Source organism: Myotis yumanensis, unplaced genomic scaffold (assembly GCF_028538775.1).
Source record: "Myotis yumanensis isolate MYYU_CA2020_CCGP unplaced genomic scaffold, mMyoYum1.0.hap1 SCAF_12, whole genome shotgun sequence".
Lineage (NCBI taxonomy): Eukaryota > Metazoa > Chordata > Mammalia > Chiroptera > Vespertilionidae > Myotis > Myotis yumanensis.
Window position 1 is genome coordinate 56,794 of NW_027223763.1, and position 23,373 is coordinate 80,166.

At 70.8% G+C, this 23,373-nt stretch overlaps 2 protein-coding genes and 1 pseudogene across 6 annotated transcripts; 2 read left to right on the top strand and 1 right to left on the bottom strand.

The window, feature by feature from the left end:
• The first annotated feature begins 1,316 nt into the window (after nucleotides 1–1,316).
• EGFL7 (EGF like domain multiple 7) lies at nucleotides 1,317–9,389 on the top strand. 5 transcript variants are annotated; one of them, XM_070430187.1, is made up of 10 exons: nucleotides 1,317–1,455; nucleotides 2,788–2,878; nucleotides 5,750–5,871; nucleotides 5,976–6,092; nucleotides 7,163–7,299; nucleotides 7,487–7,582; nucleotides 7,648–7,779; nucleotides 8,212–8,276; nucleotides 8,727–8,889; nucleotides 9,121–9,389. In XM_070430187.1, the coding sequence occupies exons 3-10, from the start codon at nucleotides 5,792–5,794 to the stop codon at nucleotides 9,141–9,143; spliced, it is 813 nt and encodes a 270-aa protein (XP_070286288.1). In that variant the 5' UTR covers nucleotides 1,317–1,455; nucleotides 2,788–2,878; nucleotides 5,750–5,791; the 3' UTR covers nucleotides 9,144–9,389. The 5 variants fall into 5 exon arrangements, with proteins under 5 accessions (XP_070286288.1, XP_070286285.1, XP_070286284.1 ...); XM_070430184.1 differs by lacking the exons at nucleotides 1,317–1,455; nucleotides 2,788–2,878 and adding an exon at nucleotides 4,291–5,607 and having other exon boundaries at nucleotides 9,121–9,180; nucleotides 9,238–9,389; XM_070430183.1 differs by lacking the exons at nucleotides 1,317–1,455; nucleotides 2,788–2,878 and adding an exon at nucleotides 4,291–5,607.
• A 449-nt stretch (nucleotides 9,390–9,838) lies between these two features.
• On the bottom strand, nucleotides 9,839–19,938 carry AGPAT2 (1-acylglycerol-3-phosphate O-acyltransferase 2). The gene is made up of 6 exons (XM_070430189.1): nucleotides 19,623–19,938; nucleotides 13,675–13,808; nucleotides 13,155–13,330; nucleotides 12,542–12,637; nucleotides 11,245–11,317; nucleotides 9,839–10,575 (listed from the first exon to the last, which is right to left on the bottom strand). Exons 1-6 carry the CDS (start codon nucleotides 19,802–19,804, stop codon nucleotides 10,400–10,402), a joined length of 837 nt encoding a protein of 278 aa, XP_070286290.1. The 5' UTR covers nucleotides 19,805–19,938; the 3' UTR covers nucleotides 9,839–10,399.
• Nucleotides 18,774–18,851, top strand: LOC139021368 (U4 spliceosomal RNA; annotated as a pseudogene).
• Nucleotides 19,939–23,373: the final 3,435 nt, after the last annotated feature.

The following is a 23,373-nucleotide window of genomic DNA, read 5'->3' on the forward strand; positions in this document are numbered from 1 at the left end:
GGTGGCTGGAGTGTGGCCACTGCGGGCTGGAGGGCAGAGAGGGGGGCACCTCAGCACGGAGGCCCCAGGCCCCAGGCCCCTCACCCCTCAGACCAGCAACACCTGAGTCCCAGGAACCTGAGTCCCACGGCCCTGGTGGCTGGCCCCTCCCTCGCCCCCGAGGAACAGATGGGGAAACTGAGACCAGAGAGAAGCCCCGGGCCCTGCTGGCCCTGCCGCCATGTACACGCTTCCGGCCTGGGGGGGAGGGGAGCAGGTCCCTGCAGGCTGTGGGGACCCCTCCTGCCCTCAGCGTTCCGGTGGGGAATTTCCCTAACTGCTCCCGCCTCCCTCTTGGCCAGGACATCGGGGGTGGGGGGGCCGGAGGGAGGTGTGGGCCAGCGGAGGGGTCAAGGCCGGGCTCAGCGCAGGGCTCCCGCCCAGGCCCGCCATGCTTCGCGTGGCCGCAGCTCCCAAGGCCCTCGGTCCACTGTGGCCGGGCAGGTCCCCACAGCTGCCCATTCCCTGGTCACCTGGGACCCAGCACTGCGGTCCCCAATGCTCAGCCTGCAGGCCTGGGGTTCCCTAACGAGGAGCCTGGGCCCCCCCTCTGAGGAAGCACCCTAAAGGCTCCTGCCTTCCTCCACTCCCAGCCCTGCACCCCTCAGCCTGCTGGAGGCCGGGGCAGGGGAGCCAGGGGCCGGCTGGCACCCCCACAGGGGCAGGGGTCTGTGCACTCCAGGGGCACCCTCCCTGGGGGAGACAGCCCGATTCCTAAGGGAGGCCCTGCCTCCACGGCCACTCTGGGCTCCAGGGGCCCCCAAACCGGCTGTTCTCAGACCACCAGCCTCCGGGCCCATCCCAGGCCTCTCCTGCTGGGCCCCTCCCCCCCCTGGCTCCCACACACATCGGGGGGCTGCTGCGTGCCCTGGGGGAGTCAGAGTCACAGAACCAAGGCCCCTCCCGGGGAGTCCTAATGTGGCTTGTGGTCCCACAGCCTGGTGGGCCCACGGCTCTGAGAAGGGCCCGGCGCCAGCCACGTCCTCCCTCACACGCGGGGCCAGCTGGACCCAGGGTCACCGGCCCGGCTGCTTCAGGGCTGGACTCGAAGCCCCGGGGGACCGGCCCGCCTCCCCTCCCCAAGCCCCAAGCCGGGCCAGGCCCCTCCCCCCACGGCCCCCCACGGCCCGGCCTCCTGTTTGTGTGCCGGGGGACCCCTTATCAGCGGAGAACACACACAGGAAGTCCGGCCGGGAAGGGCCCATCCCAATCCCGACTGGCTCGGGAGGGAGCATAAAAAGCCGCCCTTCCCCGCCCGGGAGGCGCCTCCGCGGAGCCGCTGTGCAGCATGCAGGGCCGGGCGGGCGGGCGGCCTCGGCAGGTGCCGCGGGGCGGCCGGCCAGGGCTAGGGTCCGCCCCGGGCCCACGGAGGCAGCGGTGGTGGCCATGGCCCGGCGGGGGCCTGGGCAGCGTCAGGTATGGCGGGAGCGGCCGTGGAGGGGCAGGAGGCAGGCACCACGGGGTGAGCACCCCGAGGCCCCCCGGGCCCCGCACCTGTTGGCTGAGCTCGCTGCACCCTGACTCCGCTCCGGCGCCATCTCATGGTCCTCCCTATTGTGTGTCCCACTACAGAGGACACTGGGGCGCAGGCAAAGGGCGCCTACGGGTGGGTGGCCTGGAAGGAGCAGGTGGGGGCAGCCGGCTGCCCTCCCGGCCGCACCATGCCTTCCAGAGAGGCCCCGCTCGCCTCACCCCTCCTCAGACCCCAAGGCTGGCGAGCACTCCCGGTGGAGGGGGGACGGGAACCCCAAAGCCAAACCTGCAGCCGGGATGAGGTGTGCATGCTGGGGACACGGAGCCCACTGGCCTGGCCTCGGGTCCGCAGGCAGAGGGCCGGCCTGGTGCCTGGGGTGTGGGCACTCTGCCTGCCCACCTGGGACCGTAGGGGAGGCCCTGGTTTCCCCCTCCCGGCCCCACCCAGAGGGCCCAAGTCCCACCCAAAGCCCCGAGCTGGGCCCTGGCCGCCGGCAGCCTGGCGTCCCCTCCAGCGGTCTGACCGGCTGAGGGCCGCCCATGACTCAGATGGGGAAGCGGGAGGTGAGGCCGCGAGAGGACAGCTGACCCAGCTCCGCAGGCGGCCCTTCTGCTCAGGCAGGAGTCAAAGGGTCAAGTGACGGCAGCTTCAGGGACAGGATGGGGGCAGGGGACAGGGCCGCCTAGGTCTAGCTCTTAACTCTTTCCTGCCTGCGGCTGGACGAGGGCTCCCCTGATTGGATTTGGGGCCAGGAGACCTAGGGCCCAGAGGAGGACTCGCAGCGGCCGCTGTCCCTCCGACCGGCTGCCAGGGGTCCTAGACCCCCCTGGTCCAAGGCGGTAGCCCCCGAGGGGCAGGAAGAAGTGGCCGCTTTCTGGGGACTCCTGTCCAGCGATCTGGGTCCCGCCCTCCCGTCAGCTCCCAGGCCCCAAAGGAGGCCCGAGCCAGGCGTCCGGCAGCTGCTGGCCCTGCAGGACGACCCTCCCTCCCTGGGAGGTGCTGGAGCCTCTCCACACCTGGGCTTTGCAGGGAAATGCTGGCTGCCTGCACACCCCGCTTCCATCGGGGACCCAGGGCAGGAGCCAGCAGGCCATGCCCCAGACGGGAAACCCCGCCGGCCTCCAGGGTCACTGCTTATGGGACTGACCTGGGAGTCCCACTCAGCGTGGGCCACCGGGGGAGAGGGGGCGGAGGTCCCAGTGGCTTCTGAGCTGACCCCTGTCCCCCTTCAGGGTGACCAAGGCTGTCGCTCACACACTGTGTCTGCCCCGCAGAGCCCAGCACGGGGGAGGCCTGGGGGGCCCCCATCACCCAGGAGAGCAGCCGCCGCCAGCGTCTGGGGCATGAGGGAGCCCCCTTCTCCAGGTGAGTCCCACAGCAGCCGGGGGGGCTCTGGGCGCGAGGGGACGGGCTGGGGGGTTGTGGGGGGACTCAAGTCTGAGGACAGAAATCGCAGCCGAGGGGCAGCCCCAGGGCCCCCGCACAGACGCGCCCAAAGCCAACCCAGTTCCCGGGAGGGCGCCCGCCTGGTGCCCGCTGTGCGGCCGCTGTCCCTCGGTGGGCACCAGCTCCTGGCCGCTCTGGCCAATGCGGAAATGGAGCCAAGCAGAGGGGACCCGCCCCCGGAGGCCCCAGTGGTGGCTGGGTTTGGGGGTGCTCCCGGGGCCTGAGGGGCACTCCCAGGTGGCCCGAGTGTCCTGAACAAAGGGGTGCTGAGTCGGCACCCTGCAGGGGCTGAAGCTCCGGGTCACACGGGGGCCCAGCGTGACCTCACGGGAATACAGGGTCCCGGGCCTCGGGGGTCATGTGAGCGCCCTCGGCTTGGCTAGGGGGCTGGCCTCCGGTCAGGGGGGCGCTCAGCCCGGGGGTGGGGTGTCGCCAAGAGCCAGTGGCCAGTGTGGCCCCACGCGGCCCCCAGGTGCCCGACCAGCGTCTCAGCCCCGCGCCCCGCGCCCCGCGGCCGGACCGGAGCGGCGGGAGGGGCGGCGGCGCTCGGAGGCCGCTGTGCGCCCGGAGCCGCGGCTGCAGCTGACTCACTGCCCGGCGGGTGCACCGGCGCCGCGGGGCCTCAGTTTCCCCATCTGCGCAATGGGGCTGGCGGGGCACGGGGCCCCCCGCGGGCGGGGCGGGGCGGGCCGGCGGGGCGGGGCCGGGGCGGGGCCGGGGCCCCTCGGCGCGGTGGCGGCAGCGGCGGCGCGTGCGCGCCCGGATCGGGCGGTGAGTGCGGAGGGAGCGGGCGCCGGGCCGGGGTGCGCGCGGGGCGCCGGGGGCCGGGTGCGCGCGCCGCTTGGGCGGGGGCGGGGGAGGTCGGGGACCTGGCCGCGGGCGACACTGCGGTGGAGGCGAGTGACGGCGGGGAGCCGAGAGGGTCGCGGGCGGGGGGCGCCGGGCGCACCGCGGGGACCCGCCTCCCACTGGCCGGCCGGCGGCTGGGTCTGCAGAATGGGCCCAGCGGCCGCGGGAACGGGCGCCCCCTGCTGGTGGCGGGCGCCGCAGCCCTCACCCCGCACCGGGCCTCGCAGGCCCCGCACCCCGAAGCCGTGGGGGGGGGTGTCACTCCACTCGCACCCCACCGTCGCGAAGCCCGCACAGGGAGCAGGAGGCCGGGGCGGCGGTGGAGGGGCGCATCCCAGTGGGTCCCTCTGGGCTCACTCCGCCTCCCCTGGGTCCGGACGTGCCGAGCGCCCCTCCGGTGCCAGGGGCCACCCAGGACCATCTCCCTGCGGGGAGCCAGGCCGCTCCCTCCCGGCTGGGGGCTCCGGGGTGGGTGGGGGCTCCGGGGTGCAGGCCAGGCGGGGAGGAGGGCCGGCGGCGGGCAGGGCTCACGCTGACACTGGGGGGACGGGACCCTGTTGCTTAGGGACCTGGAGGCTTGGCCCCCTGCCCTGCCGCCGCCCAGCAGGGCTGCAACCCCAAAGGGGAATGAGCTTCTGCCTGGGCAGCGCCTCCACCGCCTCTGCCCGGGGTGGCGTGACTTTCAAAAACTCTATTTCCTACAACACGGCCTCGCTAACCAGCTGGAACAAGGGGGGAGCGTCTGCTCGCAGGGCAGGTACGTCTGGGGAGATGAGCACAGGCTCTCTCGAACCCTGGCATGGCCCTGCCCGGCCCAGCCACTGCTGCCTTCCCCGCCTGCGCCCCAGGCCACCTGTGCCCGAGGCCTTCCCCTCACAGCGCTGCCCGGCCCTGCCCGGGAACTCCGAGAAGCCCTGCTGCCCCCACACTAAGTCCTGACACCTCCGCCGCCCCGGGCCTGGCGACAGAGAAGAGGGGGTGCAGGGGGGACCCTCCCCCAGTTGCCTTTCCGCCCGGGTGGGCAGGAGTGAGGAGCGAGCTCCCAGCTGAGTGACCACACGGAGGAACACGCACCGCCCCCCTCACAGCCCGCTGGTGGGCGGGAGGGCTCGTAGCTGCTCACGTGGTCACCGTTTATGAAACTGACCGCAGAGCCACGGAGGGCCCAGCCCCGGGGGTGTCCTTGCGAAACAGCCCCGAGAAGGGCCCAGCCCCTCCTGCTGGGGGCCTGCGGGGCCAGGACAGCCCGAGGGGCAGGGGGACTCCGGCCCTTGGGGCCTCGGGTGGGCCCCCGGAACGCAGGAGCCAGGAGCTCCCCGGCTCCCCAGGCCCTGGCTGCACAGATGCAGAGCCCCTCCCTGCCCCCGACTGTGCAGACCGCCCTCCAGCCCCTGGGCGCGTTGCAGACCATTAATTCCAGGCGGCTTCTCACATTCCCAGGAGTCCAGCCGGGCCTCCTGGCTCCCGTCCCCAACAGGAGAGCCGTGGCCTTAATCCACTGGCATAGGGGGGGTGCTGCAGTCCCGGCCGGGTGCCCCGAGGCGCTGCCTGGGAGCCTGGGGGCTGTTTGCATGGTACTCCAGTCTGTGAGCCCCCCTAAATGCAGCCCCTACCCCCTCTGAGGCCAGAGCCTCTGCATGCCCAGTGCCCACACCCTGGGTGGACTCCCACTCTGCCCGTGGGGGGATGCTGAGGCCAGGAGGCTGCACCCTGCGGGGAGGGGCGCTAGGCGCCCACCTGCCTCAGTGCCCTGCCTGGGAGCCTCGATCCTCCGTCCAGCACGAGGCCTGCGGGGTCAGGTGCGCGAGGGCGCTGGCTCCGTCCGGCTCCAGCCATCCCCTGTGGGTCTGGGGGGGCTGTGGGTGGCAGTGAGGGGCTTTGAGGAGGAGCCGGGGTGCCGGGGAGTCTGCACAGGACTCAGGGCCGCACCTTGTGCCGCAGGCCACCCTGAGGAGAAGGCCGTCCCGCCAGCAGGCGCGGGCCATGGGGGCCTGCCGGGAGCTGCTGCTGCTGTGGGCCCTGGTGCTGGCGGCGGGCGGCACGGAGCTCGTGTACAGGCCTGGGTGAGCCCCCCCCGCCCCGCAGCCCCCTCCCCAGGTTCTTGGGGTCCCAGAGCTGGGAGGGTCCCGGCTCCGAGAGCCCCAGCTGACTCAGCGCCCCCTTCCAGCCGCCGGGTGTGTGCCGTTGGGGTCCCCCAGGGCCCCGTGACCGAGTCCTTTGTGCAGCGCGTGTACCAGCCCTTCCTCACCACCTGCGGCGGGCACCGAGTCTGCAGCACCTACCGGTGAGTGCCGCCGCCGCACGTGCGCCCGGGGTGGGGTGGGGGAGACAGTTCACCCCGAGCCAGAAGCCGGGCCAGGGCAGCAGAAGGGCTCCCCGAGGCCACACAGAGCCGGTGGCGGACGGACCTGCCTAACCGTGGGTGAGGGTGCCATGGGGCCCTCAAACATCAGGCCTCGCTCATCTCTCCCCCCTCGTTTTTAGAGGGGTCCCCATCCTGTGTGCCTCCCTCCATGTCGGGGTGAAAATCCCACGCCCACCCTGGCACCACTGGCTTCAGGTTCATCCCCTGGGCTGATGCCGCCTCCGTTGCCCAGGTCCTGCCCTCAGGGCTCCCGTGGGCACCCCTCTCCCTGGCAGCCCCGCGGTCACCGCTGGAGAGCGTATCTGTCCCCACCAGGCCGTCCCTCCGCCTGCGGCCCTGCGAGGGGCGCGCATCCCCAGTTCTCGGGGTTGGAGAGGCGCCTTAAAAACATCTCATATTCTGTCGGGTTCTCTGAGTCCCGGGGCCCTGTGCCCAGTGAGGGGAGAGTCCTCGTCCCTGGGCGCGGCTCGGTCCTCCCCCAGCTGCTGGCCGGGCCTGGGTGCCGAGGGCTCTGTACTTGCAGCCCCGCTCCAAGCCGCACTCAGGGTCCCGGCTCAGAGGTTCCCGCGAGGCAGTTGGGCTGCAAGGGGGCAGGGAGCACCCTCAGCAAGTCGGGGAGACCAGCGGGTTCTGCACTGACCTCGGGGACCCCGGGGCTGCCCCCGCCCTGTGCCAGGCACACCCGGCTTCCTGCCGCCCGAGTCTCGCTCAGCCCCGCAGCACAGGGCGGGCCATGGCTGTGCGGGGACCCTGACCGCTGTCCCTGGGGAGGAGCAGCTCTGGGGACCCAGCAGGTGGCCTTGTCCACTCGGGGACACTGTGGTGTGGCTTCGGAGGTTTAGACCAGGAAGGCAGGGGCCTGGGGGTGGGGGCGCCTACAGGCGTCTGGGGGGAGCCTGACCTGAGCCCAGGAGCCCCGGGCGGCACCCAGTGAGGCCACCCCGTGAGGGTGGGGCCCCTCTGAGCTGCTTCTCCCCCCCGCCCCCCAGAACCATCTACAAGACCGCCTACCGCCGCAGCCCTGGGCCGGCCCCTGCCAGGCCGCGCTACGCCTGCTGCCCCGGCTGGCAGAGGACCCGCGGGCTCCCCGGGGCCTGTGGAGCAGGTGAGGCCCGCCCGTGCGTTGGTGAGAACCGTGGCCGGTGAGGCAGCCACTGTCCGGGCCCCGGGACAGCCCCTGCTCTCCTCTCAAACCCCGAGCCCCCCGCCTCTTTGCTGCACGACACCCCTTGCAGCTGCCACTCACTCCCGGGGCCCAGGGACTCTCCTGAGTGAGTGACAGCCCCTCCCCCCACCCCCCCACCCCCCCACAGCAATATGCCAGCCGCCGTGCCAAAACGGAGGGAGCTGTGTCCGGCCGGGACGCTGCCACTGCCCGGCTGGGTGGCAGGGAGGCAGCTGTCAGACAGGTGAGGCTGGTCCCCCACGGGGAGCGCCCTCGGGGTGGCCCCTGCCTGACACCCCTTCCCCACAGACGTGGATGAGTGCAGTGCCGGAGGGGGCGGCTGCGCCCAGCGGTGTGTCAACACGGCGGGGAGCTACTGGTGCCAGTGTTGGGAGGGGCACAGCCTCTCTGCGGACAGGGTGGCCCCGAACCCCACCAGAGGTAAACTCCCCCCTGCCCCCCCCTTGCTGCTGCACTGGGGGGCCGGGCGGGAGGGGCCGTCCTCAGAGGAGGGGCTGGCGGCGGTTGCTCTGGGCTCTGGGGGAGGGTTGCTGGGGGGCGTCCGGCCGAGAGGAGGAAGGCCCGCGGGCCACCAGGAGACCGCACTCGCTGGCGACGGGCCATTATTACTTTTGGTACGCGCTGTGACACTTCAAACTCGTACCGTGAGTAATAATGCGCCGTCGGCAGCCCGGCACCAGGAGCGGTCACGGACTCGGCGGGGACCCCCGGCGCCGGGGGACCTGCCCCAAGGGGCTGGCGGGTGGGGCTGTCTGCCCAGGGCCACCCCCTGGGGGACGGTGGGAACCCAGCCGAGGGGAGGGGCTCACCACACCTGGGCAGGGGCCCCGACTCAGCCCCGCGTCTCCCCAGGAGTGGACAGGGAGGTGCAGGAGGAGGTCCAGAGGCTGCGGTCGCGGGTGGACGTGCTGGAGCAGGTGAGGCTGGCGGGGCTGGGGCTGGGGCAGCCCCCGTAGTCTGTCGGCCGTGTTCAGTGGGGAGGCACCCCGATACTGACAGCCCAGGGGGCCCCTGGACCTGGGTTCCTTGCCGGGCGGGGCAACGGGAGAGGACAGGGACCCCACAGGAGGGGCCGAGAGCTCAGCCCCATCCCTTCAGGCCAGAGAACCTGAGCCCAGGCCCCTCCCTCCCACTCTCCTATGGGCCTTCCCACCGGGCCATCGGCCTGACACCCCAGACGCTCCCGACCTAACGGACCTGGGCCCGGCTGGCCCGGCTGTGCCCACAGGCCTCTGGCTCTCCTGGCGCAGTCGCTCCCCCTGGTGGCCGCCCGGGGCCAGCAGAGCCCTTGGTGGGCTCAGCAGTTTTCCTGACGCCTGTGGGCCCCCCGCCCTGACCCCTGACCCCGGCCTCCGCCTGCCCCGCAGAAGCTGCAGCTGGTGCTGGGCCCCCTGCACAGCCTGGCCTCGCGGGCGCTGGACCACGGGCTCCGCGACCCCGGCAGCTTCCTGGCCCACTCCTTCCAGCAGCTGGACCGCATCGACTCCCTGAGCGAGCAGGTGTCCTTCCTGGAGGAGCAGCTGGGGTCCTGTGAGTGCCTGAGCCCCACCCACAGCGCCCCCGGGAGCCTGAGCCCCCCCACCACACCCCACTCCCCACCCACAGCGCCCCCGGGAGCCTGAGCTGCCCTGAGCGGGGCCAGTCTGTGCCCAGAGGCCAGAGGGTGGGGCAGGGCACACAGGCCGAGGGAGGGGCACATGGGGCTGGCCTGGCAGGTGGCGGGAGCAGTGACCTCTGACCTCAGCCCTCACCCTCCCGCAGGTTCCTGCAAGAAGGAGCTGTGACAGGCCCGCCTCCTCCCCAGCTCTGCACTGCACCCCTCTCCTGGGAGGACGCCCCACCTCTCAGAGGGAACAGGGCAGGGCCGGCCGAGGCGTCCTCCTGTGAATTCAGCCCCCGCACCCGGCAGGCCCGTGCCCAGGGGAGGTACGACAGCTCCCTGCCCAGAGTCTGGGCCACTGACCAGGCAGCCTGTCAGCTGGGAGCCCCACCCCTGACCTTTGTCAGAATAAAATGAGACTTGAAGAGCTGCCGTGTCTGTGGATGGATTGTGGGGGGGCGGTCGTGTGCTGGCCGGTGGGAGGGAAGGGGGTGGCCCAGGGCGGGGGACGGGGGGGGCCAGCCCACTGGGCCCACCCAGGTAGGGTCTCAGTCCCCCTCCAAAAGGGGCTGGAGCAGTGGCTTCTGGGAAAGTGACACAGGCCAGAGACGCTTCCTCCTGGTGACAAGGTGGCCCACCCCTCGCCAGTGGCCAGAGAGCAACCTTCAGCCTCCTCCCCCGGTGCCTGCCAGGCCTCGGGGCGCCGCTGCCCCCTTCAACCGTGGGCCCAGCCCTGGAAGGTTGGGGGGTTGGAGGGCTCCCACCCCAGGCCCCGGGGAGGAGGCCCGCAGCCTGGAAGACCCCGTGCGCTGCCCGGCTGGGCCATCCTGTGGCCCTGAGGCAGCCCTGCCCATCCTCCGAGTGACCACAGCTCACCAGGCACTTGCAAGAGTCCATTTATAAAAACAACCCTGTGCACCCCTGCTGGTGGTTCAATGGTTAGCGTGCCTGCCCTCGGATGGAAGAGTCCCAGGTTCGGTTCCCGGTCAAGGGCAGGCACCTCGGTTACAGGCTCACCTCGCAGCCCGGGTCGGGGGGCGCGTGGGGGTCGGGGGGCGTGTGGGAGGCAACCAGCCGCCGGTTCTGTCACTGCCCCTCCCTCCCACTCTCTGAAAATCAGTGGAAAGAATATCCAGGAGAGGATTAACCACAACAGAAAAGCCGGGTGCAGTTCTGACTCAGTGTTCGCTCCCCACGGCGCCTCTCCCCGGCCTGATGCAGGCGGGGGCGTCCGCGCGGGCCCTGTGTGGGGGCCCTGCCGACCCTGTGGGGACATCGGCAGCCTGGGCCAGAGGCCGGGGCCGGAAGGGCCCTGCTGTGGGGCCGAAGGACAGCACCGGCCGCAGGGCTGGACGCGGGAGCGGATGTTGGGCGGCCCCGGCGGGGCAGGCCGGGCCCTCTGTCCATCCTCCGTCCCCGGGTCCTGCGGCTGCGGCGCGGTTACTGGGCGGGCTGTGCGGCCGGCTCCGGGGCGGCCCCGTTCTCCTGGTGGGGCTTGGACAGGCGCAGGAAGGCGGAGCGCATGGCGCGGTGGCAGGAGTCCATGAGCTCGGGGATGTCGTCCGCCGTGAGGCCGCTGGTGGGGATGGCGTCCAGGACCTCCACCTTGATGGTGCCTGTGGGCGGGGCGGGCGTCAGCGGCCTGGGGGGCGGCCCACCGTCCCTGCGGCCTCCCCTTGGCCCACCCTCCCCCTGCCGCTCGGCCCTGCGACCCCCCCTCCCTCGGTGGCTGGTTTGCAGCTACAGTAACTGACCCGGGCGCGCTGGCTCCTGCGTGCACACGGGGGTCGGGGTCAGGGCAAGTGCGCCTCCCTCTCAGCTCCACCCAGGCCCAGAGCTCCGCCCCCCAGAAGGTGCCCGTGCCCCTCCCAGGCAGCCCACCCCGTTCCACGCCATCCTCGGGGTCCTCCCCCGCCGCCCTTCACACCTTCCCACCTGGGGACCAGGTGCAGGGTCTGGACCAGTGGTTCTCAACCTTCTGGCCCTTTAAATACAGACCCTGGGAGTGGGGCCTGGCCCAGAAGCCCCCTCCGCCAGGAGCTGCCCCCCGCTGAGCCCCGAGCTGTGTGCACAGCCTGGGCCTGTGTGTGTGAACTTGGACCCAACCCACCTGCTGGGGCCTCCGTTCCCTCACTGGGACATGGCCCAGGACCACTCACCAAGATTCTAGCTTCCGCCCCCCCGCCCCGTCCCTCCCCCGCCCCCAGTGGTCACTGCGCGGCAGGGTCTGGCCCACGGCAGCCCCGGCAGTGGGAACTGTCGTCTGCGAGGGGCCCGGGCGCTACCTGAGGTGAAGAGCTTCGTCCTGGGGTTGTAGAAGGAGGAGAAGCTGGAGTACACCACGGGGACGATGGGCACCTGTGCGCAGGGAGACAAGCATCCTGAGAGGGGCCGACCCCCCTTTCCCGAGGGCGAGCTCCCGGGGGGCCCGCCTTACCACCTCGCCCGGGGTTGCCCACGGCACCCATGGCTGCCAGGCACGCACTCTGTCCCGCCTCAGCCCTGCCACACGCTGAACCCCAGGCCATAAACTCATTCTGTACTCCTTCGCCCACATGTCACCGCCTCCGGGAAGCCTTCCTAGGTTGGCACATGTCCACCTGATTCAGATCTGTGTCCCCTACTGGGTCCTAAGATTTCCTAGGGGGACAGGGAAGGCGGGGGAGGGGGGCAGCACCAGCAGGGGAGGGGGCAGGGCCGGCTGGTGCTCCCGGAAACCACCAGGATCAAGTCCACCGGTGCCTGCAGTGTCGGAAATGGCGCCTGGGCTAATCATTAACCCTGCGGCTGGGGAGCCCTCACCTCTCCCCGGGCACTGGGCACCGGCGGAGGCCTGGGGGGCAGGCTGGGAACCCAGGGAGCCACCGTCTAGCAGGCCCCCGATGACGGGAAATGATGCCCGTCCCCCTGGCCGAGGCTGTGGCTGCCCCCGTCCCAGCACCACCACCTCCTTTCCCACACCCCTCCCCCATGCCACCAGCTCAGGGAAGTGACATCAGCCACAGGCACCTGGCAGGGTGCCCTCCACCTCCCGGCTCCCACCGGCGGGTGGGAGAGCCTCGCTCAGACGGAGCTGGGATCACAGTCTAGGCTCGGCCCCCAGCCTGGGGCTCCGCCACCCACCTGCCAGCGTCTGCACCCCCATGGCATTAGCCGGCGGGAAGGGGGCTGGCAGGAAAGGGGGTGGCTTTGCTCAGGGCCAGCACTAGGGGGCGCGAGAGGCCACCCATCACGGGTGGAAGATCGACAAGCCGCCACCCACACCCTGACCCCAGTGGGCAGGGCATAGCTGCCCTGACCCTGACAATGTTTCCCCACATGAACCCCAGCACAGGGCAGGGGTGGGGCCTCACCCCCAGGAGACCCAGCCCCGATCCAGGGCACCTCTGGGACAAACCGCCCCTCCTAGGCAAGGACCCTCCGCATCAGGGCAGGGCCCAGGGGTGGAGGGTGGCGAGGCCCTGCCACCGGCCCAGGAGGAGGGTCCCCGAGCGCCGGAGGCTCCCATCTAACCTGGCAGTCACCGCCAAGCCCAGCTCCGCGCCCCCCACCCCGCTGCCCCGGGAGGGCGTCCCTGCGCACCTGTGCCTGGACCGCCAGGTAGAAGGCGCCTTTCTTAAAGGGCAGGAGGTCCCCGTTGTCGTTCCGCGTGCCCTCGGGGTAAATCCACACTTTGAGCTGCAGGGAGAAAGGAGGCAGCTGTGGGAAGGGGGGGTGGGGTGGGGTGGGGAGGCCGTGCCCCCCTCCTGTGGAGCCCACGCTCGGTGGGGACCCCCAACAGCACAGTCCTGCTCCCTGCCTTCCTATGTGCATTGCAGACAGGCACCGACGATGTGCGTTTTGTTTGTTGATTTGTTTTTAATATATTTTTATTGATTTCAGAGAGGAAGGGAGAGGGAAGGGAGGGGGAAGGGAGAGGGCGAGAGAGAGACACATCAAGGATGAGAATTATGGACCCGCTGCCTCCTGCACGCCCCCTACTGGGGATGGAGCCCGCAGCCCAGGCCTGTGCCCTGACCGGGAATTGAACCCTCACCTCTTGGTTCACAGGTTGACGCTCAGCCCCTGAGCCGCACAGGCCGGGGCTGCCGATGTGGCTTTTACGCCAAGGGAGCTGCCCTGTGGGGCTGCTCTCACACCTGCCCCATCCCGCCCGCAGCCCGACGCTCCGCCCGCAGGCCCGGGCCCCACTCACGTTCTCGCGGGTCATGAGCTCGCCCACGTCGGCCATCACGCTCATGGCGGTGCTGGAGCGCTGCCGGTTGATGAAGAAGACGCCCCCCAGGTACATGATCAAGCCCACCGGGCCCGTGAACAGCAGCTCCCGCTTGGCGATCTGCACGCAGCGCGGGGGCAGGATCTCCATGAGGCCTGTCGCGTGGTCACGGGAGGAGGAGGGGGTTCAGACCTGGGGCCGCCACCCCAAGGAGCAGGGAGCAGCCCTGCGCCCGACCACCCACCGGCTCGCCTCGAGCCTCGCCTGCCCACCCGCCGGCTGGCCACCCGGGCGGGTCATTTAGCCCCGAGCCGGCCTCCTGCCTGGAAGGGAGGGGTGGACAGAGCGCCCGGCTATGGGCGAGAGGGAGCCGCACGGCCCCTGTGGCCTTGTGGTCATTACCCAGTTAGAGGCCTGCGTCAGCCCCTCCCCGGCCAGCTCTGCTGGGCCCGCCGCCGCCCCACCTCCCGGGGGCCCAGGCCCGCAGCCCCGCGCCTACCCATCATGTCCAGGATGCTCTGGTGGTTGGACACGATGACGCAGGGCCGGTCCACCCACAGCCGCTGGCGACCCTTCACGTCGAAGCGGAGGCAGTAGAGGTACTTGAAGGACCGGACGAACCAGCTAATGATGCTGAGGGGAGAGGGAGAGGGCGCTGGTGAGCGGAGGTCCGCTGGGAGGGGTGCAGGAGACACCGGGGACCCCTCGCTCTCGCGGGCTGGCTCCAGGGCCCTGCGGCCTTTCCCTCAGGGGACCGTGGAGGCTGCCCTTCCTCCCGCCATTGCAACCAGACAGGAGGGAGCCAGGCCGCTGGGGGAAGATGCCCAGCGAAGGGGGGCCCTGCTTCCCCGTCTGCATCCCAGGGGCCGCCCAGCCCTCGGCCAGCACCCCGGCCCGCTCAGCAAGTGGGGACCCTGCTGGAAGGGGGTTGCAGGGCCCGAGCCCACACCCTCCAGGGACCGAGACCCATCGGGGAGGTGACAGGCCCCTCAAAGCCGTGCCACACCAGGAAGTGAGCGTTGGCACCGAGTGGGGAGCACGTGAGCAGCTAACGCTACTTCTGAACCCACGGGAGGCCCAGGAGGCGCCGTGTGGGCAGCGCCCCGGCTCCACCCCTCGGGCCGAGCCAGCCTTGGGGCAGGGCCAGGTCCTCCCCAGAGAAGACCCGGCGGGAAGGTGGCCTCCCCGTGTCACGGTCACGGGGAGAGAGAGCTGTGGAGTCGATGCCGCGCCCCACGGAGCCCCACAGAACAGCTCCCGCGGGGACAGCGGGCACATCTCCTTGTCTGACGTTGCAGATGGGGAAGCTGAGGCTCGGGGAAGGCGCAGCGTTTAGCCCAGCCGGGCCTTTCTCCTCAGAGCTGTCAGCCTCGGCCGGCTCGGGCGGCACCTGCCGCGGGCCCTGGGGAGCCGCCGGCCGGGGCACCTCGGGTCCCTCCGTTCTCTCACCTGCCAAAGGCAGCGTCTCGGGTCTCCGTGGGGCCCGGAGGGGGCGAGGGGAGGACCAACAGGCCATTCACAGAGCAAAGGTACACGCCCGGCCCGCGTGCTCGTGGCTGAGCATCGACCTGTGAACCAGGAGGTCACGGCTCGATGCCCGGTCAGGGCTCCATCCCCAGGGGGCGGGGAGCATGCAGGAGGCAGCTGATCAGTGATTCTCTCTCATCATTGATCTCTATCTCTCTCCCTCTCCCTTTCTCTCTAAAATCAATAAAAACATTTTAACAAAACAAACACGTAAATGTCCATCACACGTGGAGAGAGCCCCATCTCGCCGGGAAGAAGTGCCAGTCAAAACAAGAACGCCGCTGCCCCGGGCACAAAGCAAAGGCGCCAGGCGCATGGTGTTGGGAAGTGGCCTCTGCCCGCCCCCAGCCTCTCTGCCCAGCCGGGTGGCGCTCCCAGGACCGGAGGCTCAGGGGGGACGGCATTTGGGGTGATCGGGAGCTGCAGGGGGGCTCCAGGCAGCAGCCCGACACTGCCACGGGGGCTGCACTCCCACAGCTGAAAGCCCACGGCCGGACTCCGTGGGCCGAGGGGAAGGCCCGGCGTCCTCCACGCCCCCTCCACGTGGGCCCGCTCCTCCCCTCCCGTGTCCCCGTTCCCACGGTTCCCTGCAGACACGGTGGGGAGGGAAGTGTGGTCACTTCCACGGCAGGCGTTTCCGAGTGCCCACCCTGTGCCCCGGGCCCCGGGCAGAGCAGCCAGGTGGTGGGGACGGCCCTCGCTGACCCCTGCTGTGCGCCAAGGGCTCCCCTGAAGCAGCATGTGCTCCGACAGTCACCCCACAGGCCACGCACTCACTATACCCACCCGGCAGATGACAAAGGTGAGGCTTAGCAGCTAAGTGACCTGCACACGGCCACACAGCTGGGGAGCCAGGATGGGCCAGAGCCCACCTCTCAACCAGGGGCTGGGCAGCGGCTCGGGGACGGCAAGACTCCACGGCTCCTCCGAGCCCCCCACCCACCAGCAGCAGGCGGGGTGCTCTGCCTCCCTCCTAGCGGAACCTCAGCAATGTCACCTCGACGGCCCCTGCCCAGGCCTCCCCCGCCCCCCGTGCGCCGGCCTCCACCAGGCCTCCCCCTGCGCCAGCCCTCACCGCCCCGCAGCAGTGCTGGCCTGGGACATGGTCACACAGCCCCGGTCCCCGTCCCACATCCTCCAGCCCCCAATTCATGACCCTGTGTCCCCAAAGGAGGCCACAGGGTGAAGCCATGGTCGCCTGAAGACCAAGCGCCCAGGAGATGGGCAGGGTGCCCAGCAGTGTTCTAGAAGCATTGCCCTGGAGGTGACGGGTGGCTTCCCGGGCAGGGCAGGTGGCCCTAGAGCAGGCTCCTTCCTGGGTTTTTTTCAGGAGCCGCTGCTGCACCACAGACCCCGCCATGAACATCACAAGCTCTTCTGGGGCCCGTGGGAGCCCAGAGCGGCCCGCGCAGCAGCCTCCTGGGACACGTGCCCTCGGCCAGACCGACCCTCTCACTGCTGTGAACCTGGCAGTACACCTGACCTCCCTCCGAGTGCAGGGGGACTGAGCTCGATGAGGCTGGGGCCCGGGGACAGGGGGGCCCTGGGCGGACAATACACGGTGGCTGTGAGGACAAGGCCCCGGGCAGAAAAGAACCCCAAGTGAATGGGAGCAGATTCTGCCCCCGCCCTCCACTCCGGGTGGCTGGGAGGCAGTTCAAGGCCAAGCCAGGCTACCTGTGACCTTTGCCCTCGGCCTTAGCTGTTTTGGCCAAGGTGTGCCCGCCCTCGGCCAGCCCCCAGAGCCAGGGATGTGGGGGCAGCCCCGCCAGGAGGGCAGCACGGAGCCCCGGATCGGCTCCGGGGACGGGAGGCCCCAGCAAAGCCACCTGCCAGAGTTGGGGTGTTTTCCAACAAGTGTCATGTGAGCTGGGGCACCAGCAGGGGACAAGAACCGGGGTGTGTGGGGTGCAGAGGCCCAGGTGCTGAGAGGGGGTGCGCAGAGGGGACTCCGGGAAGCCCTCCAGCCCGCGTCGGCGTTGAGGAGCACCTCAGGGGCTGCTGGGAGCTCGGGTCCCTGGGCCCACGGGAGAGCTGGTCCCAGCAGAGCAAGGGTGGCCGTCCCTTCAAGGCCAGGCACTCCCGCCCCCCAACCCCCCCGGGCCACACAGGCTCCGGCAGCACTGGCTCGGAGGCTGGTCACTCTGAGGTCAAACTGGAGCAGCATCGACAAGCCCCCAGGCCAGTGTGGCCCACCCCTCCTCGATGTTTTGTGTGGACACAGCCTACACAGGCCCAGCCCCGCACCGCCCACCGCTCCTGCAGCTCAGCGCCGTGCCCCGGGTCGTGGCCACAGGGTGGACGCAGAAGCATGTGGTCCAGGCCTCAGGACCCTGTGGTGGCCGCAGGCCCTGAGAACAGCGGGCAGAGGAGCTGGAAGCCGCCTGGCCTCGGGCCGCCCGCTGGGCTACTGTGATGCAGGAGAGTTAGCTCTGGTTAAGCCGCTCTTGGGGTTTCCTGATCCTCAGCTGAACCCGACTCCACCACACGGCCTCCCTGGCCTCCACCTTCCTCTCTGTCAAATGGGCGCGATAGGACACCCGTCTCCCAGGACGAGGGAAGCGGCTGCGCACAGGCACCCCCAGCCCCCAGCCCCGTCACGGCTCCCAGCACCCTTAGAGCTCCAGGCTAAACAGCAGGGGCCCCCTGGGTGCCCACGCAGAGCACACAGTGGGGCTCAGGACATGGGCGCTGGGGGGCAGGGAGCACAGCAAGGGCTGGGATTGGAGAGCACGGCACCCGGGGACTCAGAAACACGAGGGGCGGAGGCTCAGCCCCCTCCACACCTCCTCCTCCTCCTCCTCCTCCTCCTCCTCCTCCTCCTCGGCCGGGACCAGCCCCTGGGGCGACCAGCACCTCCTCATTCTCCACAGCGCGCAGCCCGCACAGCCACATCCCTGCAAACTCAGGCGCACAACCCCCCGCCTGCCGTGGGGGTCATCACTGTGACCGCCCCTGTGGGGTCTGGGGTACAGGCTGTGGGGTCTGGGCCCCCAGGCCCCCTTCTCCCTGGGGAGGACAGCACCTGCCCTTCAGTCCTGGAGGGGCCCCTTGGCCGAGCCTGAGTCTGGGGGCTCCCCCGGGGAGGGAGGGGCGGAGGGCGCCCACCAGGCACCATCAGGGCCCCCCCGGGGCCCAAGGAGGACACCCCGCTGCACAGAACCTCGGGGGAGGCTGGGGCCCACGTGGGGCCCGGGGCTGCGGAGCGCCCCCCCAGGCAGCCACGGCCAAGGCCGGCCAGGGCGGCGCTGAGGGCCTGCCAGCCCCAACCACCGCTCAGCAACCGGACTTGACCCCTTGACCCGGGGAAGCAGCTCTGAAGTGCAGGTTCCTCTTGACAGAGCCAGTGGGGCCTTTGAACAGACAAGGGAGCCGCTTAGCAAAGGCCACCTGATGACACTGCGGCCGGGGAGGGGAGGGGAGGGGAGGGGGAGGGTCGCCTCCGGGACCTGTCGCTCTTGCTGGAAACCAGCTCTGAGCACAGCTCCCCTGCACCCCAGGGCCCCTCCTGCCTCTGAACCAGACAGGCCAGCGCCCGGGCCTGGCTCCGGGCAGCACCCTGACCCAGCACCCTCTCCTGCTCCTCCAGGCCCAGCCCGGCCCGTCCAGGGTGCCGACAGCTGGAGCCTCTACCTGCAGAGCTGCACGCAGACTGGGGCAGGGCCCTGGGGCGGCGGCCCAGCCCTGGGACCTACTGTTTCCTGAAAACAGCCCTGGCCCTGCCCGCCCAGAGGACACTCCCCTGGGAAGAGGGTGGCTGGACGGGCCTCCCCGGGCCTGGCTCCTTAAGACCCTGCCTGGGCCATGGGGGCGGCGGCGGCGGGGGGCATAGTCTCCCTGAGCACCCCCACTTGGAGCCCCCATCGGTCACTCATCCCTGAAGACGGGGCCTGGGACCCACGCAGCGAGGGCTGGTCCGGGCGCACTGGCCTGCCCGGGGCAAGGACCCCTCACCCACTGCCCTGTGGCCACTGGGTGGTGGGGGGCGCGGCCAGTGTCCCCACACAAGGTCACCGCCAAGAGGCTATTGCAAAACCCACACACAGCAGGGCCCACTTCAGGAATGGGGTGAGCTCTGCGCAGGGGCAGCACCGCAGCCAATGAGGTTCATCCCAGGCGCGTTTATTGCTAATCGGAAAAAAAAGAAACGGGGTGAAAGGGCACGAGGGAGCCCCTCTCTGCAGCCCCGCCCCAGCCTTTGACCCCGAGCGGCCATGGGCTCCTCTGTCCGCTGCCAGCGGCCCCTCCACGCCCTGCCCTCACCCCAACGCGCCGCTCCCAGAGGAAAATTCCAGCCGCCACCCCTTCCTTCCCCGGACCGAGGCGGGACCCCAAGGGCCAACCCTGGCCCCCCCATCGCAGGGCCTCCCCTTCCAGGGCAGAGGAAGGACACGGAGGAGGGACCGGCCGGCAGCCGCGGACCAGGTGCCAGGTAGGCGGGAGGCGGGGTGCGGAGGCGGGGCGTCAGGTGCCCCAGCGCTCGCGGCCCGGCAGGGGGCGGTGTGGCGCCGTCCCGGCCTCGGTTTCCCCGCGTGGCCCGGGCCCCTTCCTCCAGCAAAGCAGCTGCGCCACCTCCGCCCGGCACCCCGCTCCCCGCGCGCCCTCGGCCGGGCGCAGGGACGCGGCGGCGCCGGAGGCCGAGCCCCGGTTACAGCCGTCAGGGCCTCCCGGGCAAGGGCGCGGGGACATTGTGACGCCAGGTCCCGGGCCCCGCGCTCCCCGCCGGCCGCCGGCCGCCGCCCGAGCCGCCTCCCCTCCCCGCGCGCGCGCCCGGAGCCCGGAGCCCGGAGCCCAGGGAGGCGCGGGCGGGGCAGGAAGGAGGGAAAGGAGAGAAGAAAGTTGGGGAAGCGGAAGCCGGCGCCGGGCGCCCCCCCCCGCCCCGTCCCGCCGGCCCGGCCCCCTCCCGCCCGGCCCCCTTGCCTCATGTTCTCCACCGTCCGGCCGCCGTGGCGCAGCAGACAGACGACGGCGGCCACGGCGGAGACGCCGAGGCAGAGCGCGCAGTACAGGCTGATCTTGGCGTAGAAGCGGGCCGCGCGGCTCAGCTGCACGAGCAGCAGCAGCAGCAGCAGCGCCGCCGTCAGCCACGGCCAGAGCTCCATGGCGGGCGCTCCCGGCGCCCTCGGGGCCCGACGGCCTGGCCTCCGGCTCCCCGCCCCGGGCTCCCGCCTCGGGCTCCCGCCTGAGCTGCGGCCGCGGGCGCGAAGCCGACTCCCGGCTGCCGGCGGCTGGCCCCGCTCCCCGCCCCGCCCGCGCCCCTTATTGCGAGGACCGAGGGGCGGGGCGGGGCGGGCGGCGCGGGTGGGGAGAGGGGAGCGCCTAGGTGCGGCGCGCCCTCCGCTGCCCGCCCCGCCCCGCCGCCCGCCCCGGGCCCGGCCCCGCCCCGCCCCGCCCCCCCGGCCGCCACCCGCGGGGCCCGGAGTCGCCGGCCCCGCCCCGCGCCGCGCCCCCTTTCCGCCGCCGGGTCACCTAGCCTCCGGCGCGCGTCCCCCTCCCGGCCCCCGCGTCCTGGCCGCCGGGTCGCTGGGGCTGTGGCACCGCCCCCCACAGGCTGGGCCTCTCCGCCGCCCGGTGTCCCGGCCCCCAGCGCCCGCCGCCCTCTGCCGCCGTCGCCCCGGAGCCCAGAACACAGCTCCAAAGGCGGCCCCAGGAGGCGGCCGCCCTCGCCCGCCGGCGGCCACACAAACAGGCCCTTGGACCGCACTCGAGTGACCAAAGGCCACTGCCCGTCGGGTCCCCTCGGGCAATTCCAGGGAGACCCAGCCGGCCTTTGGGCGACCTCCCCTGAGGGTCCGGGGGGGCGCACCCCAGTTAGGAGGGGGAGCAGCCGGAATGGGGCGTGTTTCTGGGCGGGCGAGGGTGCCAGCTCCGTGCCAGGAACTGTCACCCGGCTGCTCCTGGGGCCGGGCCAGTGGCAGCTACCAGGCAACTGTGTCCACATCAGCTCGGCGATCGGCCAGCGTGGCCTGAGGACGGAGCAGTTAGCCTGGCCGGCGGGCGGGGGCTGCCCAGCCTCCGAGAGCAGATTGGAGTTGGAGACCAAGTCCCCCCCCCCCCCCCCCCCAGGTCCTGTCCACCCCGGGGGTTGGTCCTGTGTTTGCGCCTTTCGGCCGCGCCCGCCTCTCCCTCCTTCCAAAGGCTGGGGTGACCTGTGGCTGGAATGAGTCACTGACACCCCCCCCCCCCCCTGGGGCTGAGCGGGGACTCCGGCCCTGGCAGGTGGGGCCCACGGTCCGCGGGCTGAGCAGGCTCACAGGTGGCAGCTGTGCCCGGCACCGAGGGCGGGGCCTGTTGGCTGCACCTGCAGGCGCTTTGCAGCGAAGCGCTCCCAGCAGCCTCTGGGTCGGTCTCCGGTCCATCTGGCCATCCTTTTGTATCAGTTTAAAGAGACCACTTGTTGAAATCAAACAGAGAAAGACAAGTGTCACATGATCACACTCCCATGTGGAATCCAAGTAATAAAACACACGGATGAACGAGTGGCTGGAGGCATGGGAGCTGGGACAGTGCGGAGGGAAGGCGGGTGGGAGGTGGCCAACCAGCCAAGGACCCTGTAGCGTATGGGCGTGGCCTGTGGCCACAGACCAGGGTGGGGAGGGCTGGGGGGCGGGCTGGGGGGCTAAGGGGGGAGGGGGAAGGGGACATATGTAATATTTTCAACCACAAAGAATTCTTTAAAAAAAAAAAAAGCAAAAAAATAAAGAGACCGCTTGTCCATCTTTCCACGGCGGAGGCAATACTGCCGCCCCTGGAGGAGCCCGAAGGACCCTGGAGAACTTGCCACCCCTGGGCAGGCGGCAGTGCTGGAGCGATGCCGTGGGTGCGGGTCGGTGCGGGTGGGTGCCCTGCAGCCAGTGGTCTGCGGGGAGTGGGCAGGGCCAGAGGGTGGGCTGGCCAGGCCGGCTTCTCCCAGGAGGGGGAGCAGCACCTTAGGGTCAGTACGGGGTGGGTGGGACCAGGCCTCACCAACCTCAAAAAGGGCTGCGCTACCCGGCCCCCCCATCACTCCCTCCGGCCTGTGCCGGCCTCACACTTCCCACCACTTCTAGATCCTAGTTGCACGTGGGGGGGGGGGGGGGCTTGCTGTCCCCCTCCACTGGGAGGGCCACCCCACTGGGACCTGTCTGTCCTGTTCACTGGCGGATGACCAGCATGAGAACCATCGATGCCTGGCACAGAGTGGGTGCTCCATAAATGCCCCTCCAGAGCCCAGGCGCCCCCACTTCACGGATGGGAAACCGGGGCTCCCAGAGCTGACCCTCACCGAGCAGGAAGGGACGGGAGGACGCTGACCCCATCGCCGGGCCCCACGCCCACTGCCCTGGAAGACGGCCCCGTCCCCGGCCCTGCCGCGCCCCGGGCTGCGGTTCTAGACGAGGCTGTTGCAACAGCCCAACGCCACCTCCTTCCCCAGTTCCACCCTCCCCCGGGGACATGTGGAAAGAAAATGTACCCTTTCCTCTGGCAAGAAGGGGAGGCCAGGCCTGGGCCTGCAGAGGCCGGCGGAGGGGGTCGCAGGCCCGAGACAAATATCCAGTATTTGACTGTGACACTCCATTTGGGAGCGAGCGGACAGTGTCCCTGTTTCTAGAAGCGGAAGCCTGCAGAACCTTCTGGGTCGGCGGAGACGCTGAGAAAGGCGTCTCACGTCCGTGACTCTCAGCTAAGCCGGGCCTGGCATGGGCTCTGCCCACTTTCCTCCCACCACCCTGTGGGGCGAAGGGCCGCGCTGCCGCCTGGGCAGGGGGCGCACTGTCCGTCAGGAAGCCGCGGGTGGGTTCGGGGCTGAGTCAGCGCCACCCCTGGCCGGACATCAGCTGAGAGCCTCCTGGGCATTTGCTGGGACCCCGCCAGACAGCTCAGGGCATCAGGTGACACGATCGAGGCTGGGCTAGCACCACCTCCCAGGCCCTGGGGAGCCCGAGGCCCAGGGGAGGGCGCATGGGCACAGGGCACTCCGGCTCTGCGCGGGGATTGGCCGAGGCCGAGCAGGCCACCGCCTGTCCACCACGCCGCCTCCTGCGGGGCCAGGCTCGGGGTGGGGCTGGTTGGGGTCTGGAGGGAGGGGCGAGGCTCTCCGTTCCTGGAAGCGATGATGTGCGACCTCCCGCCGGCCACGTGGCACCAGGGGCCGGGCAGGGCGCCCAGCCTTTGAAGTCCCCGACCTCCTTCCGTCTCCAGGTTACCGACCGACCGCACCTGAGCCCGTTTCCTCCTCGCTGGGATGAGAGGAGTCCCCGTCCCCCGTCCCCAAGGCCACGCCTGACTGCCCTGCCCGAGAAAGCGAGGCCAGGACGGAGGCCAGGATGGAGGCCAGGCGGGGAGCGGGCCTCAGGTCCCAGAGACCAGGGGGGGTGTGAGCCGGGAAGCAGCTGATCAAATGGCTGGTGGGGGGCAGGGGTGGAGCCCCTGGGAGCTCCTGCTGCCTCTGGGCCTCTAGGAGGCTCACTCCTGGGTGAAGGCTGGGGGAGCCGGGCCTGGAGGCTGAATGGGGGCAGGGGGGCAGCTGGGGGAGCCGGGCCTGGGGGAGAGGCCTGGCTGCCAGCCCCTGAGGGGGCGCCACCGGAGCAGCCGCTCCCCCTCCACCTGTAAATAAAGCCCCTGTGAATCTTTCATGGGCTGGCGTTTAAAAATAGATGAGGTGAGGCCTCCTGGCCGATTCCTGGGGTGC